Source organism: Oncorhynchus clarkii, chromosome 18, assembly GCF_045791955.1.
Source record: "Oncorhynchus clarkii lewisi isolate Uvic-CL-2024 chromosome 18, UVic_Ocla_1.0, whole genome shotgun sequence".
In the NCBI taxonomy this organism is placed as follows: Eukaryota; Metazoa; Chordata; class Actinopteri; order Salmoniformes; family Salmonidae; genus Oncorhynchus; species Oncorhynchus clarkii.
In genome coordinates, this window is record NC_092164.1 from 40,785,860 (window position 1) to 40,806,103 (window position 20,244).

The 20,244-nt window shown below is 44.3% G+C and overlaps 1 protein-coding gene across 1 annotated transcript; it reads right to left on the reverse strand.

The window, feature by feature from the left end:
* Positions 1-188: 188 nt before the first annotated feature.
* LOC139373499 (GON-4-like protein) lies at positions 189-17,890 on the reverse strand. Its single transcript, XM_071114085.1, has 28 exons — positions 17,844-17,890; positions 16,905-17,188; positions 16,680-16,781; positions 16,260-16,465; positions 15,983-16,057; positions 15,808-15,858; positions 15,658-15,708; positions 15,204-15,299; positions 14,762-14,878; positions 14,392-14,589; positions 13,656-13,854; positions 12,570-12,671; positions 12,404-12,444; positions 12,098-12,216; positions 11,387-11,597; positions 9,110-9,196; positions 8,762-8,939; positions 8,449-8,599; positions 8,061-8,211; positions 6,237-6,353; positions 4,731-5,969; positions 4,526-4,610; positions 3,980-4,161; positions 2,625-2,822; positions 2,324-2,467; positions 1,797-2,125; positions 1,547-1,649; positions 189-1,292 (listed from the first exon to the last, which is right to left on the reverse strand). Exons 2-28 carry the CDS (start codon positions 17,173-17,175, stop codon positions 1,170-1,172), a joined length of 4,926 nt encoding a protein of 1,641 aa, XP_070970186.1. The 5' UTR covers positions 17,176-17,188; positions 17,844-17,890; the 3' UTR covers positions 189-1,169.
* Positions 17,891-20,244: the final 2,354 nt, after the last annotated feature.

The following is a 20,244-nucleotide window of genomic DNA, read 5'->3' on the forward strand; positions in this document are numbered from 1 at the left end:
TGACCTTGTCATTGGTCGATGAGTACATACATTGATGCGATGTAAGTAGTACATCGGTCCACTTTGATGTCAATCATAGTGCAACCAAGGTCCATATCATCACACATGACCAAATGACAGGCTTCATACAGTTCAAGTACAGAACACCTGTCCCAAATATACGCCATCAATTTACAGACATCAAATAGTATAAGTAAGAATCACATTCATGTTTTATTTCAACACAACAATAAACTGGAAGGCACCACTGTAAAACAAATGTGCACATTTTATTCAAATATACACAATTGCCCACTCAATACCAGTAGATTCATTACAAAACACAATGGCAAACTGTACAATTGGAAAAAGGGCTGCCCTAGGCAAGAATGGTAAATTAGTCTTGCCAGCCCCCCCCCCAACCCAATCTAAAAATGGTTAGCTGACATAGCTAATTTAGTGACTGTCAGTAACTGATATGAGAAAAACTGCTGATGCACAACCAAATTTCGAAATTGCACCTTGTGTATTCTACTATTCTAACTCAACAGTAAGTTTAAGTAACAGTAAGTTGAGATCCCAAGGCGACCGACTATGTCGCTTATGCATGGGGCCTGACCTGGTTGTTGGAAATCGTTTTCCCCTTTAACAAAATATTACATATATATTTCAGCTGATCATTTCAACATGATTGTGCTACTGTATATATGTGTCCGTTTTCATTTAAATCCCCTCAACAGCAAACTAAATATTATGTGGAGCCACGACCAAATTAACACATTCTGCAATCGGTCTTTTTTATACAATCAAGACAATTGTACTCCACATTTGCTGCACCTCCTCCCACCTACATGGTTCATAGCACCAGGAACCTCATGTGGCCTGCACATGGCACTCATGCACATAATAGTAAAAAATCCTCTCATTAGTGGACCCATATAGTGCCATCAAAGGGAGACATGTCTTTGCAGTCCCCTATAGTGTTGAGTCAGAGATTCTTATACAGTCCCAGCCAAGTATTCAGAGATTGTTAAATCAAGTGCTCCTCCTTTTCTGTAGCTTGGACTGCTCCCAGGTAAGTCCAGCTGACTGTTATAACAGTACTCCTCCCCTGGGCCACGCTCAGTATATGTCCATTTGAACATTCCACATTTTTCCCCGCTGATCGCAGCCTTGGTGTTGGGTCCAGTTCAGTCCAGTTCTGGCTCTCTGCTGCTGGTTGGCTGCTCTGTGTCACTAACGTCCTCATCGGAGCAGACCCGTTGCGCGGAGAAACGGAACAGGCGCATGAGGTCCTGGAAACGGGCGCCAACCTAGAGGAGACATGTTTAGGGAAGTTACAGTAAAGGGATAAAAGGGTCAAATGGCCACCTCCTCAAAGGAAACATCTTAAAAATCACACACAGACCCAATTCCATTTTAGTACCCATTGGTCTAGCTGCTGGCCCTTCACAGATCTAAATAGGAAGTAACATGGTTATGGTTCTATTCTGTTCTTTCAGCCCCATAGTGGGGCTATGGGAAGTGCTAAGGGGTAGAAATAGAAGTGGGTGTGGTTCTCACTCACCTCATTGGCTGTCTTGTTGTCAAGTTGGGTGGAGACAGCCTGAAAGGTGCTTTTATTAGCTCCCTTCTGTTGGCAGGCGGTCAAGATGGCACGGTCCGCCTCCCTGTTAAAACATAACAATAATGAAACCAAATTCAATACAATTATTTCTATTGCGAAGCATCTATTTGACAATCCACCAGAATGGTAGAATACACTTTGCACCCCACACCTTAAAACGAGCATACAACAGGAGGACAATGGCTCTAACCTGGTCCAGAGGATGACTTTCTCTCCACTGGGTGTAAGCGAGATGTTTTTGGCACAGACTGGGCGGTTAGAGCGATCCCCTTCTTTCTCCTCGTCCGCTTCATCCTCCATTACTCGTTTGGCTTTTGGGGTTTTAGGACCTTGGCATCTCTTGGCATTTGCTGCTGATGACCTCTGGGAAGTGGAGTTTGTGTTGGTCACATCACCACAGCCTCTGTTCTCAGTCTGACACTGTGGCGAGGGCCGTATGTGGAGCTCGTTGAAAAAACCCCAGAACTCACCCTGCAGGTGGGTGTGACCTTGGAGAAGGGTGGCCACCTGCGCTTTCATCTGAAAGATAGAGAAAGAGACATCTAATGTCCTAATAAACTACCTTTCAAATCTGATGAATAAATGGACCCTCCTCCACTATGATATTTCACTCCCGTCTGCTTCGCTAGCTTTGATATTATGTTATATTGACGTTTTCCAAGACAAAAAGTAGAACATGCTGCTCATGTGAAATCAATGTAGCACCCCCCAGCACACCTCCTTGATGCCAGCAGGGCTGAGAGTAGGGCCTCCTTGAAGGACGCTCACTATCTTGCAGTAGTGCGAGGAGGTTTCCCCAAAGCTCAGCTCCAGTTGTCGCAGGAAGCGCCGGCTCCGCTCAAATGCCTGCTGTTCTGCGAGCTACGGCAGGTGGAGGAGAAGGAATATTAACACTGACCACTGTCTGTCACACACAAATAACAGACCAGTGGGCTTTAGTTTTGATGAAATTACACACACACGACAAGTTTCAAAGTGTGTATTTACAAAGTGAATAGAAGGCCAAGCCAGCACATACCAGTCCACACTCCTGGGCTTGTTCGAGATGGAGGAAGGCAGCAAAGTCTCGGAGCAGCTCCGGCCACTCATTCAGAACAGGCTTTAGCCTGGTGAAGAGTTCCACAGAGGTGTGCTCATCTCCGTCCTGCTCAAACTCATAGAGTACCTCCAGAAACTCCTTCACACGCCCCGGCACCTCCTGCAGGGCATGGCACACCTGGTCATAAAGAGCAAGAGAGTTATATTTGCAGTAGGATTAAGGATTTCTCAACCTTTTAGCTGTTATGTCCCCTATATAGGAGATTTTGGGCGGTTCTGGACTGGTCCCGACTGACATTCTGGTGTACAAAGTGCTCTGTGAATGTCATAAGGTCCTGTTCCTTCTAGTGCCAGAAACCCCCATCTGTCTGCTCTGTGCTACCACTCTCTCAGCGGCGCTGACTTGAAGTGTCAGGTTTTAGACCCCACATTTGCATAAGGAGTGATTTTCTGGCCTATCCAGACAAATAATAGATTTGTTCTTCCTCTGAGTGACTGAGCCCAGCCTGGGAGACGGTATATGAAAGGGGACAGTCTAGCGAATACAACAGTTGAGGTTTCATTTCACTGTGATATTCTCAGTCAGATTGACAGCTCTCAACATGAAAAGACTACATTTCATAGAATTTAAACAAGACCACTTTCTCTTGGGTCACAGATGGCCAAAATTAATTCCTGCTTAAAGCTGCAGTTGTAACAAATCTGCACACATTTGAATGGCGTCTCTACGCCGCTCAGTGGACGTTTAGGAGAAAGGTCTCTCGTCAGTTATATGACCCTGTGCCAATATTGTACTGTCACTAAGTAGGATCATTCACTGTTCTAAGGTGAAATCTTATAGTAAGTCGCTTAAAGTTGGATTGTTTCTATATTTAGAAATCATTATGAAAAATCTGATATTAGTGCAACGTACTTGAACTTGTGTCCTCAAAGTGAGTACACCTCAGCAATTTATAACTCTATTTTTTTTACCAGAAAGATGAGTTCCAGACCTTTCTGAAACTACGCAACAGTTGTTAACAGCCATCTCAGGAAAAATAATAACGGTTGGGTATGTCTATTTAGGCAGAAATCTAAATGATGTTGATGAGAGGGTGGCTATAACTGTAAATAGTGCAACAACGTATTGCAAGTGATACACTGCATGCAATCGCAAGCTGCCTTATTCCGATGTAATATCGGATTGAATGCTACCCCAGTCCATTTCAAATGGTTATTTTGGCCAACTTCGCTCAATGCTAGGGGTGTTAATCAGACAGAAATTGTAGCCCAAAGCCTTTTAAGCACTTTGGGTGCGAGAAATGAGCTTTATAAATAAAATTAATTATTATTTACCCTGTTGAGATAATTCTGAGCGAAAGCCATTTCCTTCCTCTCCCTCAGGGGGTCGCTGTCGAGTACGTCGTCATAGTCACAGAGGAATGGTGGGATTTTGGACATGCCCTCGCTGCCAACTTCTCCCGTGTGATGCTGCTCGTGCTTTGAGCTGGGAGGGTTGGGTGTGTTACTACAGCAGCCTGGGAAGGACATCAAATCCAGCAGGTGTGGTTAGATGGGAGAAGAGAAAGACTCCCCCCTAATTCCAAACAGACCCCTAGGACTTTGTAGAAATCTGATAGCATTGATATATTTCATAATCCTATTCAATTATATGTGAAGTGTTCCCCCCTATACACATTTAGCAGCGGCTGCTTCTGCAAATTGTGGCCTATACTGCAGAAAATGTATAATATTTATAATGGAGACCTATAGATATGCCCCAGGAAGAGCGCATCCGCCGCCCTTGCTAACTTTGACACTGCTGCTGAAAAAAACCCTAGTGGAAAAACTGTGTGTGTCCCCCTACATGTTGTGGTTTTTAAAGATTGGCGGGACGCTAACCTGAGGGTGTGCCTGATCGTTCGCCTTCTTCCGAGTCCTCTGACCTCCCCCCCGACGCCAGCCATGACAGTTTCTCCATCGTCTCCTAAAAGGTAAGATAACACACAAACCAAAACTATGAGGCGTGTGATATACGTGTAAAGAACTTGGTAAATACAATTTATTAATATGTTGTAATATCAACGTGTTGCATGATCTCACTCACTTGCAGCTCTGGCACGGACAACGTGGACACCTCGGAGGCTGGTGATACCGCTTCCTCTACCTCCTGATGTCCCATCCCCTCGTCACCCTCTCTCCCTCCGTCCCCCATGCCCGACGGTCTAGGTGATAGGGTCAGCGTTATCTCCTGCACCTCCTCTGACTCCTCCATGGGGTCAATGCAATCAACGCTCCCCGGGGGACTGGCCGAGGACTCAGACAGGGCCAGGAGGGTCATTCCAAAATGATCCCCATCCTCCTCTTCCCTGCCACAGTCCTCTTTCTCTTCATCTCTCCCCTCTTCCTCCATTACAGCTGTGACATAGTCGTCAGGGGTCAGAGCCTGGTCCAGGGCAGGGGGTTCCGGGGAGGCTGAAGGCTGGGGCTGACCCTCACTCTTCAGGCTGCTTTTGAGTTCCTTCGTCACCCGCCGGCTGGTCCTGGAGGATTTGTCCTTGAATTGTTCGATAGGACTCGTAGTAGAGACAGAGGTTTGGGTTTCGGTACTAGTGGAGGCGGTTCTACTATTCATATGTGAAAACCAAAGGAGGTTTGCGCCACTGTTAGGGGTCACAGTATTCAGGTTTGTTTGTGGAGGGTTCTTGTTGTTGGGTGGAGGAGCTGGCAGCAGCCTGGGCAGCCTACGGAGGTTGGCGAACGTGCTGAACTTCCCAGCAACCTGGTCTTCGGCCAATGGAGCGGAATGGGACAATCGGGAGGCCAATACCCTGGCGGAATGAGCGGGACAAAGGACAGCTGCAGCCACTGGGGCAGGCAAATTGAGAATGACTTGCAGGGGCTTCTGGGAAGATTTGGGTTGAGGCCTGAGGGGATGTTTCAGATGAGGCTTGGTGGGATGCTGAAGAGGAGGAGGTTTGGATGTTGCAGGGTGGATGGGTTGCAGTTCGTGCTGAATCACAGCACCCGCCTGCAAATTATTTTCTGAGCGTGTAGTTCCACTTTTCAGACTGTGGGGGGCGCTGTGCGATACAGCAAGGGACAGCGAGAGGTCACAGTCTGGTGGAGGGTGACAGCGCCTGAAGCCGCAGCGCTGGAATGAAAGGCTGTCGGGGAGTTGGGGCGGGTAGCGAGTCGCGGGTGGGAAGCTGTAGTCCAAGGTCCTGGAAGAACTGAAGAGAAGCGTGTTGAGTGGGGCTTTCTTTGATTGACAGGCCGACATGGTTTCTGTATCTGGCGAGCTGTTGAGATCTTCGATTGCCTCGTAGATATAAGGCAAACTTCTCTGTAGGAATAGAACATGTATTTAAATCAATATGAACTATTTAGTTATCCAAATATCCAAACAAGTTGACTTTTATCTTACCTGATGCAAACAAACTTTCAGTCCGAAACAACCTTTATTGTTAGCAGACAATAAGTGTTTGCAATACGGTGGAAGCTCCCCTAAGACAATTGGAATGCTAGATAGCCAACAATATAGTTTCTAACTATCCTAGGTGTGGATTTGTGATTGGGATCAAGCAGTAGTATTCTAAGTGTTGGTTGGTACCCCCAGCCATCCGGGCATGGCTCTCTCCTCTCTCTCCACTGAGGGGCGCAGGTCACCCGGGTTCACTCGTTCACAGGCCACTGGCATGGGCTGAACCACCTTCTGGAGCCGGTAGGCCTGAAAAAGACGTAGGGAGAGGCACTTTTTGAGGCCCATTCTTTCGTATTGTTGATGGTCAACGCTAAAATTTAGTTGAGTATTAGTTCATGTTAATGGATGCAGTGGCAAGAGAAAGTATGTCAACCCTGGATTTCTGCATAAATTGGTCGTCAAATTTGATCTGATCTTCATCACAACAATAGACAAGCACAGTGTGCTTAAGCTACTAACACACAAATTATTGTATTTTTCTTGTCTCTATTGAATACACCATTTAAACATTCACAGTGTAGGTTGGGAAAAGTATGTGAACCCCTAGGCTAATGACTTCACCAAAAGCTAATTGGAGTCAGGAGTCAACTAACCTGTGGTCCAATCAATGAGACGAGATTGGAGATGTTGGTTAGAGCTGTCCTGCCCTATAAAAACACTAAACATTTGAGTTTGCTATTCACAAGAAGCATTGCCTGACGTGAACCATGCCTCGAACAAAATAGATCTCAGAAGACTAAGAATTGTTGACTTGCATAAAGCTGGAAAGGGTTACTAAAGTATCTCTAAAAGCCTTGATGTTCATCAGTCCACAGTAAGACCAATTGTCTATAAATGGAGATAGCACTGTTGCTACTCTCCCTAGGAGTGGCTGTCCTGAAAAGATGACTGCAAGAGCACAGCGCAGAATGCTCAATGAGGTTAAGAAGAATCCCAGAGTGTTAGCCAACGACTTACAGAAATCTCTGGAACATGCTAACATCTCTGTTGACGAGTCTACGATACGTAAAACACTAAACAAGAATGGTGTTCATTGGAGGACACCCCAGAAGAAGCCACTGCCGTCCAAAAAATACATTGCTGCACGTCTGAAGTTCGCAAAAGAGTACCTGGATGTTCCACAGCGCTACTGGCAAAATATTCTGTGGACAGATGAAACTGAAGTTGAGTTGTTTGGAAGGAACACACAACACTATGTGTGGAGAAAAAAAGGCACAGCACACCAACATAAAAAACAACTGTAAAATATGGTGGAGAAAGATGGTTTGGGGCTGATTTGCTGCCTCAGGGCCTGGACAGCTTGCTATCATCGACGGAAAAATGAATTCCCAAGTTTATCAAGACATTTTGCAGGAGAATGTAAGGCTATCTGTCCACCAATTGAAGCTCAACAAAAGTTGGGTGATGCAACAGGACAACGATGCAAAACACAGAAGTAAATCAACAACAGAATGGCTTCAACAGAAGAAAATTATTCTGGAGTGGGTTATTGCTGTCAAAGGAGGGTCAACCAGTTATTTTTATTTAACTATTAAATCCAAGGGTTCAACAAACTTTTCCACCTTGCACTGTGCATTTTTACATGGTGTGTTCAACAAAGACATGAACAAGTATAATTGTTTGTGTGTTATTAGATTAAGCAGACTGTGTTTGTCTATTGTTGCGACTAGATGAAGATCAGATCAAATTTTACGACCAATTTATGCAGAAATCCAAGTAATTCCAAAGGGTTCACATACTTTTTCTTGCCACTGTATGTCTATGTGAAGAAATCTAGAGTGTAGATTGCAATCTCTCCTGGCCTATAGAACAGGTCCAAGTTAAAGAAACTAGCAAACTAACTAACTAGAAACAAGTCATTTAGAAAAATGTGTGCACTACCCCAAACAATAAATAGTCCCACTAACACTTACTTTAGTAATACTGTATAGAATTTGTAGATCCAGGTTCTACCTTGATGACGTTGTTGGCATGGGTGGGTTTACACTTCTCCAAAATGTGGTCACGGAGCTGAGAGACCTTCTTGGCGCGGAGCAGGTAGTGACACAGCAGCTCCTTGGGCTGGAGGGTCTCCCCCAGGTTCCTCAGGCCCAGGACGATCAGGCTGGAAAAACAAAATGGCGAAGAGCAAAAGACTCAGCCTACGGACTTAGTTTATTTCTCAGAGAGTTGTTAACACAAAAAAGCATACAGAAATCAAATTAATTTAGATTCCAAGTTTACGGACTACGGAAACAAATTGGTTTAGGACGGTGTGCATATAACAGAGTATATACAGTGTAATATGGGCATTCTAGGAGGGTATAACGTTTAGTCATTATATTTAATAGGTGATTCTTACCAGTCCTCTCCTGCGGTGAACATGCTGACGGAGCGAGCAGAATGCAGGGCTGGGTCCAGGCTGACGTGGGGCAGCAGCTCGGGGTACAGGAACACGGGCCGCGTGGCAAACAGCCATGCCAGCTGGGGGGGCATCGACGGATGCTTCCGGACTGGTAGCACACAACGAACCAGTTAGTGTGAGAAAGATTAAAACAAACATGAATTAGGCCCAACATCCTAAGTGAGTCCAAATATTTTCAATTGAGACGGGTATGTTGTAATGAAACAGTATATGTTTGTCAGAAGTCGCCATTGCTCTCGCAATCGCTTACCTCTCCTGCGTGTTCGTGGCTCGTTAGGGGCTTCTTGGTAAGGGATTGGGGACAGTGAGAGCTCCTCTAGCAGTGACAGTGCCCCCTGTAGGTTACAGGCGTTGAACACACTGGTGAAGCCTGGCTCCACTGGGCCCTGGGTCAACTCCCCACGCTGGGCAAACATCTGTAACTCCATCTGAGGAAGAGGTAGGGAAGGAATACATTAACTATATATATATATTTTGAGAGAGATGAAAAGGAGGGAGATATGGTGGGAGTATCAGCGAGAGAATGAGAGTATGTTAATAAGTTGGTGCAGCTAAAGGCACCAGTGAAAGTGTGTTTGTCAGTATGTTTCTCTCTCACCAGGAATTGCTTGGTGGTGGCAGCTTCGCTCTGCAGTGCAGCCACTGGGCTGGTCAACATTTGGACCTGGGTTAAGAGCTGGACATGCTGCAGACAGAGGAAAATACAGTCATTACTGATCAAGAAACAAACAAAGGTTAGCTTCATTGTGATTCCAGGATTGGCCAGGATTTTACTATGTAGGTTGATTTAGATATTTTTGTTGTTGTTTACACCTTAGCCAAATACATTTAAACTCAGTTTTTCCCAATTCCTGACATTTAATCCTAGTAAAAATTCCCCGTTTTAGGTCAGTTAGGATCCAACTTTATTTTAAGAATGTGAAATGTCAGAATGATTTATTTCAGCTTTAATTTCTTTCATCACATTCCCAGTGGGTCAGAAGTTTACATGCTACCAAATACTAATTGAGTGTATTGCCTTTAAAATTGTTTAACTTGGGTCAAATGTTTTGGGTAGCCTTCCACAAGCTTCCCACAATAAGTTGGGTGAATTTTGGCCCATTCCTCCTGACAGAGCTGGTGTAACTGAGTCAGGTTTCTAGGCCTCCTTGCTCGCACACACTTTTTCAGTTCTGCCCACAAATTTTCTATAGGATTGAGATCAAGGCTTTGTGATGGCCACTCCAATACCTTGACTTTGTTGTCCTTAAGCCATTTTACCACAACTTTGGAAGTATGCTTGGGGTCATTGTCCATTTGGAAGACCCATTTTCAACCAAGCTTTAACTTCCTGACTGATGTCTTGATGTTGCTTCAATATATCCACATAATTTTCCATCCTCATGAAGCCATCCATTTTGTGAAGTGCACCAGTCCCTCCTGCAGCAAAGCACCCCCACAACATGATGCTGCTACCCCCGTGCTTCACGGTTGGGATGGTGTTCTTCAGCTTGCAAGCCTCCCCTTTCCTCTAAACATAACAAATGGTCATTATGGCCAAACAGTTCTATTTTTGTTTCATCAGACCAGAGGACATTTCTCCAAAAAGTATGATCTTTGTCCCCCTGTGCAGTTGCAAACCGTAGTCTGGCTTTTTTTATGGCAGTTTTGGAGCAGTGCCTTCTTCCTTGCTGTGCGGCCTTTCAGGTTATGTCGATATAGGACTCGTTTTACTGTGGATATAGATACTTTTGTACCCGTTTCCTCCAGCATCTTCACAAGGTCCTTTGCTGTTATTCTGGGATTGATTTGCACTTTTCGCACCAAAGTACGTTCATCTCTAGGAGACAGAACGGGTCTCCTTCCTGAGCGGTATGACGGCTGCGTGGTCCCATGAAGTTTATACTTGCATACTGTTGTTTGTACAGATGAACGTGGTACCTTCAAGTGTTTGGAAATTGCTTCCAAGGATGAACCAGACTTGTGGAGGTCTACAATTTTTTTTTTCTGAAGTCTTGGCTGATTTCTATTGATTTTCCCATGTTGTCAAGCAGAGAGGCACTGAGTTTGAAGGTAGGCCTTGAAATACATGCACAGGTACACCTCCAATTGACTCAAATTATGTAAATTAGCCTATCAGAAGCTTCTAAAGCCAAGACATAATTTTCTGGAATTTTCCAAGCTGTTTAAAGGCACAGTCAACTTAGTGCATGTAAACTTCTGACCCACTGGAATTGTGATACAATGAATTATAAGTTAAATAATCTGTCTGTAAACAATTGTTGTAAAAATTACACGTGTCATGCACAAAGTAGATGTCCTAACCGACTTGCCAAAACTATAGTTTGTTAACAAGAAATGTGTGGAGTGGTTAAAAAGCGAGTTTTAATGACTTCAACCTAAGTGTATGTAAACTTCCAACTTCAACTGTAACAACGCAGGGTTCAGGTCAATTCCAATTTAATTTGAAATTGCAATTCAATTCACTCATGAAGTGGAGAATTTGAATTCAATTGGAATTTAGAATTGAAATTAAATGTTTGTAAATTTCCCAGTTAATGGAATTAATGTACTTAGTATAAAACAACTGACTGCAATTATTTCAACATGTATTCCTATATTTCCAGTATAGCTAGGCTGTCTAAACAGTGACATAATCAGCCCGAAAGCCTGAGGCTATTTCATTCATACTTGTGTAATTGTTTGGGATAATAATTAATTGGGAATAGAATTCTTGGAATTTACCTAACATTGGAATTGAGAGGAAATAAATCATCTCTGAATTCAAAAACTGACCTGGAATTTGAATTGAATTAAATTAATTTACAGGGACAGGGAATTTAAGTAGAATTGAATTTGTGGAATTAACCACAAAACAAAGACAAGGACCACAGACCTGCTGGACTTGCTGCTGCAGTTGGAGTCTCTGGCAGTGGGAGAGGGTGGGGGTGAATGGAGGTGGGGGCTCACGGGGCTTGGTGACAAGGGCCCTGGGGGCCAAAAGGCCCTGGCTCTCCAGCAGGGCCCGGTGATGCCGGATGGCGGCCAGCTGCTCCTTCACCGTACGGTAGCGCCCTGCTGTCACCACCACCACGGGGTCCCCCAACCTAGAGATCAAAGGTCAAACTGGGTCAGCTATACAGCGGTCAAATCAGACGAGGTTGAAAGTTGTCACTCAGAGGTATGAAGGTTGTGATTGGAGATTGAAAAAATGTCACTGGGTGGGTGAGTTGAAGGTATAAAGGTTGGTGGGTGAGTTGAAGGTATAAAGGTTGGTGGGTGAGTTGAAGGTTGAGATTAGAGGTTGACATTAATATTCAGAATTACATTTTGAACCGACTATGAATTCGTTATTCACTGTGTATTTATTCCTCGTGTCACTATCTGTTTTATTTTTGTTGCTTCTTTAACACTGCATTGTTAGAAAATGACCCGTAAGTAAGCATTTTACTGTTAGTCTACACAATCAAAAATTTGATTTGAGAAATGGAATTCAATTGACCCCAAAACTTCCTGCAGCAGAGTGTACTTGTGAAGATGACATCGTAACAAAAACAACAGCAGAACAGTGTGTATATGACGTGCACAAGTGTGCGGGTATACTAACGGGATATCTGGCGGGGTACTGAAGTCGGGCTTCCCCAGGGCAGGCGCCTCTTCCTCCCTCTCCTCCTCTTCCTCGTGTCCTTCCTCATCTTGCTCCTGAGCAGTGAGCTCATCCTGGAACTGGAACACACAGAGAGAGATAAATACACCACACATAGACAACCACACAGACAACATAAACACATAGACAACCACACAACATAAACACATAGACAACCACACAACATAAACACATAGACAACCACACAACAGAAACACAGGGGTAAAGAAAGAGACTAACGAAACAACATAACACAGAATCTCTTACGGTCTCAAACAACTCCTCCATCAACTGGTTCACTTCCTTTTCTGAAAAAGAATTACGAAGAATGGGAGATGAGGGTCAGCGCCCAACATGGTCACAGCCTAGATGAGTTGACTCCATCTCTTGGCTGCTAGGCAGCTCCGTCCCTAGGGTCCCCATGGTAACTCACTGGGGATGCGGACGGCTCGGTCGTTACGGTAATCCTCCACGTCGGGTTCGTCGATCTCTGCCAGGAAGTTATACTCCGGGTCGTCATCATCGTCGCCTTCCTCTGAAAAGAGTAAGAGAAAGAACATTTGAGAAAGAGGAACAAAGTGCAAGAGTTTGTTTGCAAGAGTCAGTAAGAGAGTAGTAACACTATATTTTATATAGATCAGATGGGCAACTCCAGTCCTCGTTCGTCTGATTGGTGTCAATTTTCACTCAGCCCTATAACTAACACAACTGATTAAACTAATTGCATTAGTTAATTCTTGGCGTCAGGAGTGTTAGCAGGGGCAAAAGTATGTCACCAATCAGGCCCCTGAGGACTGTTGCCCATCCCTGATATATACTGGGCTATGACAGGGCTATTCAACTACTCAACAAAAATATATATATATATTGGTCCCATGATTCATGAGCTGAAATAAAAAAACTCCCAGAAATGTTCCATACACACAAAAAATGTATTTCTCTCAAATGCACAAATTTGTTTACATTCCTGTTAGTGAGCATTTTTCCTTTGCCAAGATAATCCATCCACCTGACAGGCGTGGCATATCAGTTACTGGCCCAATGCTCTAACCACTAGGCTACCTGCTGCCCCCATAAGTTAACTTATTTGCTTATAGGTCTTCAGAATTAGGTTTATATTTTCAAAACACCCCTTTTACCCCACTTGTCCTTCTCATTACAGAACTGGCTGAAGAGCTCAAATTGGGAAAAATGTCTATTTTATTTTCAGTGTTATGTTTAACTCATTAGGGGAGCAATGTAAAAATTCTTATGAATATTGTTTGTTATTTTTGGACTTATAGGATAATGCGAATTTTGTGAAAATGTTGGTAAAACACATATGATAAAAAAAACTATAATAAATTATGAAATAGATAAGTACAGATCCTAATCGCAGTGATTCAAGAGGACATTTTGTGAAAATTGGTTTTGTTTTTTTGACAGCTTCGTGAGAATGTCCCATCTACACTAGCTGCCGAGAATAGTTGCTTGGAGTGGATTTGGAATTGAGCAGCGCACACACGCTCCACCCCCTCACCATCGTTGTACATGTCAGAGGTCATGATGCCCTGAAGCCAGTGGGTCCACTCAAGGTCCTCGGGGGCGGAGCCACACCCGTACATGTCAGGCGTGATGTCGGGGGCGCAGAGCTCTGCCTCCAGCTGGCCCATGGGGACGTCCCGGAGGGGCCTCTTGGAGCGAGTACGACACGCCATCAGACCGTCCGCCATGGGTGGCTGTGAGAGGGGGAGGGAGAGGAATAGGGAGGAACAGACATAGGAAAGACAATATGGAGAGGTGGACGGGGTTGGGAGAGCAAAAGCAGGAGGTTACCAGATCAAATCATACCGTCAGAATTAGCAGAGAGCCCCCACTGTAAATGTGATAGAGTATATTGTCCTCGGCATTATGTCTTACAATAAACAAAATCAATTAAGGTATTTGAGATATTAATAATTATAAATGCTGAATAAATTAATGTGCCATTTTTTTAGAAATTTTAGAGCACAATATAAGGAGGATAACGACACCAAGTGTTTGTATGTATCATGTTCGGTTCACAAATCATAGGGTTTTACAGGAGGCATGTACAGTATAGGTCTAAAAAGTAACCTAAAATTAAGATTTTCCCAACAAAAAAAATGGTGATACAAATGTAAAAAAGCATGTGAAATATCATTCCTCCCAATTAAGTTTCTATGTGAGAATTGCCCGAACAATCTGAGACAGCGCAAATATTTTTGTCCTATCATGGCGTGGAATCACCCTGGTACCTGGTAGGGCTCCAGGCAGACTGGACCGATGGCTAGCTCCTCCTCGACGGCATGGAGCTTCTCCAGGAAGCTGAAGTCTGGAGGGGCCCTGGTGGTAGAAGGACCCTGGGGGCCATGGGAGGAGGAAGGTTGGGGGGGAGGGGGAGGGCCCATGGGGACCACCTCCACCGTCAGGTGTCTGGACCTGCTGCGTTGGACCTAAGAGGAAAGGAGGAGTTCCATAAACATATCTCACAAGAATAGAATAACAAGAGCATATTATGCTATTTACAAAAAGCAATATTCTGGATTTTATTAAATTTGACATAAAAAAAGAAAAATCTTTTTACAAATAAAAAAATCTTAAAAATTGTATTTTAGAGTGTGTCACCTGCATGGGGCTGACGCTCCTGTCGTCGTCCCACTGTGTGTGTATTCCCCTGTAGAAGCCTCCTCTGATTCCTCTAGGAGACGAGGCCATGCTCTCCATGTCACTCTCCTGAAATGTCTACAACACACACAAAGTTCAATACAGTCACTTTAATATATATATATATATATATATATGAGAGAGAGAGAGAGAGAGAGCAAGATAGAAATAACACATTTTCTATTTAAAGAACTGAAATATTTTCTATTTAAAGAACTGAAATATACAATCATAACGTATCTATGGCATTCTAAAGGTGATACAGTGGAACCACTTTGTATAGGTTATTTAACTACAACAATGACTCCGTAAGCATGATGAATGCCTTACAATGCATTAAAAAAACAAACATTTTCAGGCCACAAGCTCACAACAAGACAGACAAATCCTATGAATCTCTTACATCTTCCGCTGTCTCGTCCTCCTCCTCTTCGTCTGGGCAGTACTCTTCATCAGAGGAGTCTTCCTCCGCTAGTTGAATGTCAACAAACTGTGGGGCCTGAAAATGGACAAGCACTTCAGCCTTTTCTAGTACGGTGCCATACTTTCCAGTCAGGTATTAAGTGTTTGATACTAAACTTTAACAGCATTAGCAGGACGATTGATTGATTTTCATTGGTGGTGGCAGGTCGCCTAGAGGGTAAGAGCATTGGGCCAGTAAACGAAAGGTCGCTGGTTCGAATCCCTGAGAAGGCAAGGTGGAAAGATCTGCCGTTCCGCCCTTGAGCAAGGCAGTTAACCAACAACTGTCCCCAAGCGCCGATGACCTGGATGTCGAATAAGGCAGCACCCCGCACCTCTCTGATTGTGTTGGGTTAAATGGATTCAGTTGTGCAACTGACTAGGTATCCCCTTACCTTCTCTTTATTGACCTTTTTAATGGGTGAGATGTTCCAAGTGGGAATTACCTGAAATTACACAAAGATTGAATTTCAAGAGGCTCAATAGCATAACATGGCAAATCTAAATATATGCTAAAACGCACACACTAGAGGCAGTGAACTCACCACTCCTTTTTCTACCACTTCCTTGAATTTGGAACGTGTCATCTTGGGTTCCTAAGAGGTAGATGAGAAAGATGTTAAATGTAAGTGCACAGAGACTTGAACGTGTCAATTCTCAACTGAAACCAACTGAAGAAGTCTTCATTTGGGACATGGAAATGCAATGGTTGACACTCACAAAGACAGGCACGGCCTCCGTCTCATTGATTGCGGCTTTCATCATAGCCACCACATGCTCATTGGTGATCACTTCCTGTGGGTCAAAGGTCAAAAACCAGGCATACAATCAGTCTGTCTGTATTTGTCTGTCAGTATGTGAGGTTGTAGGCAAATTGTTTTTGTAGGAAATCAACGTTTCCACAGTCCACACTAGCTGCATAAGGAACATTGGCAAGGTTGCAGCTATGAGTGAGTTAGTGGTAGGGTCGTAGTGAGTGGTCCCTCTCTGCACTCACATGAATGATGTTGCGGACGTTGGCCGTGGTCAAGTTGTGTTGTCTGGACTTGTTCTCTAGTTCACGGTCCAGCTCTCTGTCAATCTCCAGCTCTGGACTGGCCCCTTCCTGCTCTCCACCCCCCACCTCTCCGTCCGCAGCTCTCTTCTTCCTCTTTACCCCTCCCTTCTTCCTGCTGCCCTTGTGTCCCCCGCCCTGCCTGTCATCTGACAGAGAAGGAGAGAGAGTCAATCAGTCTTGCCTTCCTACAGTATGCTTTACTCATACTATAAAAGGAAAATGGTTAGCTGAGATAACTTCAGGATCGATTGTGGTTAAGGCCCTTGTGCACCGTTCCTTATCTTGTTCATGTTGTATACAAGATGTGAGTACTGTTTCAGTATTAGTTGCTAATAGTTAATAGATATAGGTTCTCCTCACCCATTGTGATGACCAGGTCTGTTTCCTCTTCTGTCTGAGGGGGGCACTGTGCAGGGCTGCATTGGCCTGCCTCCTCTTCATTCTCTACCTGACCTGGAGATCCTGCAAAGCCAAGAGCCTCACATATTTAACTATATATCAATTGCTTAGGTAGGAGGCACAAAATATGTGTGTGAAGTGAGAACTAACTACTCTCCTTTGCCCGTCTCCCTTTCCTCTACTTACCCTCAGCAACTAAAAGGTCTGGGCTGGGAACCTGGCCAATCAGGCCATGACTCTTGAACCTGGGAGACCGTCTCCATGGCGATGATGTCCCATGGATCTCCGGGACTCTCTCCCCCGTGGAAATGGTAACGATGGCACTGGCCTCTGTTGTGAGTGGTGATGATGCATTGTAGGATGCTGGTGTTCTAGTAGACTGTAGTTTCCCTGTCCTAATAGACTTGGCAGGGCCGCCTTTGAGAGAGCTGGACTTGCGTTTGCGGACCAGACTCATTGTGTAGTACCATCTGTGAGATTGATTGAGAACAACCATGGAAAGAGTTTATGGTGTGCATGTACAACTAGTCTTGAGTATCTCCCCATCCTTGTGTCCTCTGGACCCTTTGATCTGCACTGGTCTGACAAGATGGGGGGAAGCCATATGGCAGAATAGAATATCCTAGCTTGTAAGTACAGATAATTCGATTTTACCTGTCCAGTTGTCAGCTAAGATTGGTTTAAATGAGACGCACACTATGTTTTGTACACATATGGGCACTAGTGTTAGCTAACGTTACTCCTACTAGTATTAGCTAACACTCAAAGCTAAATGTAAATACTTATCTGCCCAGCTCCTTCTGTAAAGTACTTACGTTAGCTAGCTAGAGGTGGTATGTATATGAACACGTTTGCATACAGTTAGCTTTAGTTGACAAATGTTAGCTCTCATTGAGTGAGTGGTGTTGGCCATGGCATCAATCAGTGGCAATGGCATCCTCATAGTGCCAGTTGTGATGGTATGACGGCTAGCAACCTAAGCTAGCTAGCTAAGTAGCTAACAAACTGCCTTTGATACTAGCTTGGAAATTATTCTCAACAGAACAACATTTAAACAAACGAATAACGTTACTATGTTCAAATGAATTGATGAATAGGAGTTTTCAAAACAACACTTCATCTTACCCGCCACAAAACCGCTAGCTCCATCAGCAGTAAACGCAGAAAACTACAACTAACATTATGTTTCCGGGTGCAACACTGAGTTAATTCCTGTCAGATACACTTTTGAGGAGATGGGAAACTCAATTTCGAATCGTATTAACTCCCATTGTGTCCGTTGCCCATGCGAGGTCAATGGGCCGCGCGGTGCATTCTGGGCGATTATGTGACAAGGAGAGCTCTCCTTCAAAGAGGGAATGGGAGTCTATTGAGCGCTAGCTCGAAAACCCAACATTAGCATGAATTTCGTCAACAAGAAGTACAACATTACAAATATTTTCAGAGATGTGAGATAATTGACTTGCTATATGTAATATCGTATATAGGAATATAGGCACTTTCTTGACTCATACACTGAGAAGGAATAGAGTCCCACAGTGGTGTCATTATACCCCAAAAAAGGGAAATGGTCCACATTTTTTTCCCACCATTTAAGAAACACTTAAAATAAGGGTAGTGTTTTGTGTAGGCTTACCCTGGCGTGACGTTTTGATAACCATGTAAATCTCTCTAGGACAAGATTACTTTTATAAATTTATTCGGTTCTATTTACTCTCAGATTCGAAAATGCTAATTAGCATCAAAGTAGACATAATCCCTGCAAGCTCCTGCACGTCATCTCTAGCTGACACCTTTGCTAACAGGTATTGTGACCATTTAAAACTTGCACAAGACAGTTAACAGAATTGTCCATTTAAAGAAATGTTGCCAATTTTTTTATTACTACATTTAGTTCATATTAGATGGTTAATCCAGAGATTCTTACTTTTGCCTCTATTCGGCAGTCTCGTCCAGATCATCATAGCATTTGTAGTTCTTTATCATAGCCACATTAGCAGCTAATTAGCATTTCATTTTGGGGGGTAAGCGAATATATTGATAAGTCACCTTATCTAGAGAGATTTACACGGTAATCAAACTACAGCCCTTATTTGAAGTGTTTCTAAAATCCCTTATGGGAAAAATGAATGGTGGGAAAACGATTGGAACCATTTCCCTGTTTGACTGCTAGGTTGTATGGGTATTATGACTCATACTGTGGTACTCTATTGCATGATGATTAAATTAGCAACCACAACGCAACATGACAAGGTGAACACGATTGGTCGACAGTCTGCTGTGTGGGGCGTTATACGTTCCTTCATTTATTGGCCAATGGGATTCCTATCTCCTCCTTGATCTAATATCTCTGTTCCCACCCCATAAAGTGCCATACAATGCTGCTGCTGCTTCTTCTCCTTCTTATTCTTCTATAGAATGGTGGTCCTCAAACAATTGTTATAGGTGTATGCTGCCACCTACTGTATTGGCTGTGTATCAGCCTACTTTTCTAAAATCAGCTGCCACCACATCATCTATTATCTGTGATTTACATCCCATTCCTGCACTACAGTTGACAACCATGGCCACGAACGCACATGTTATTCCTATCTCTCTCTATTGGTCTCAGCCTACTCACAAGGATCCTCTTAGGATCAGGCTGGTCATGGCTCACAACACCATTATCCCAGAAACCCTAGCCCACTCCAATTTGCATACCGCCAAAACAGATTCACAGATGATGCAATCTCTATTGCACTCCACACTGCCCTTTCCCACCTGGACAAAAGGAACACCTATGTGAGAATGCTATTCATTGACTACAGCTCAGCGTTCAACACCATAGTGCCCTCAAAGCTCATCAAACAATAAGCTAAGGACCCTGGGACTAACACCTCCCTCTGCAACTGGATCCTGGACTTCCTGACGGGCCGCTCTACAGGAAAAGGAGGAAAAGGGGGACTGAGCACGCCCCCATTCTCATCAAATGGGCTGTAGTGGAGCAGGTTGACAGCTTCAAATTCCTTGGTGTCCACATTACCAACAAACTAACATGGTCCAAGCACACCAAGACAGTCGTAAAGAGGGCACAACAAAAACTATTTCCCCTCAGGAGACTGAAAAGATTTGGCATGGGTCCTCAGATCCTCAAAAGGTTCGACAGCTGCACCATCAAGAGCATCCTGACTGGTTGCATCACTGCCTGGTATGGCAACTGCTCTGCCTTTGACCGCAAGGCACTACAGAGGGTAATGCGTACGGCCCAGTACATCACCAGGGCCAAGCTTCCTGCCATCCAGGACCTCTATACCAGGTGGTGTCAGAGGAAGGCCCTAAAAATTGTCAAAGAGGCCTCCCGGGTGGCGCAGTGATCTAAGGCACTGCATCACAGTGCTAGCTGTGCCACCAGAGACTCTGGGTTCGAGCCCAGGCTCTGTCGCTGCCGGCCGCGACCGGGAGGTCCATGGGGCGACGCACAATTGGCCTAGCGTCGTCCGGGTTAGGGAGGGTTTGGCCGGTAGGGATATCCTTGTCTCATCGTGCA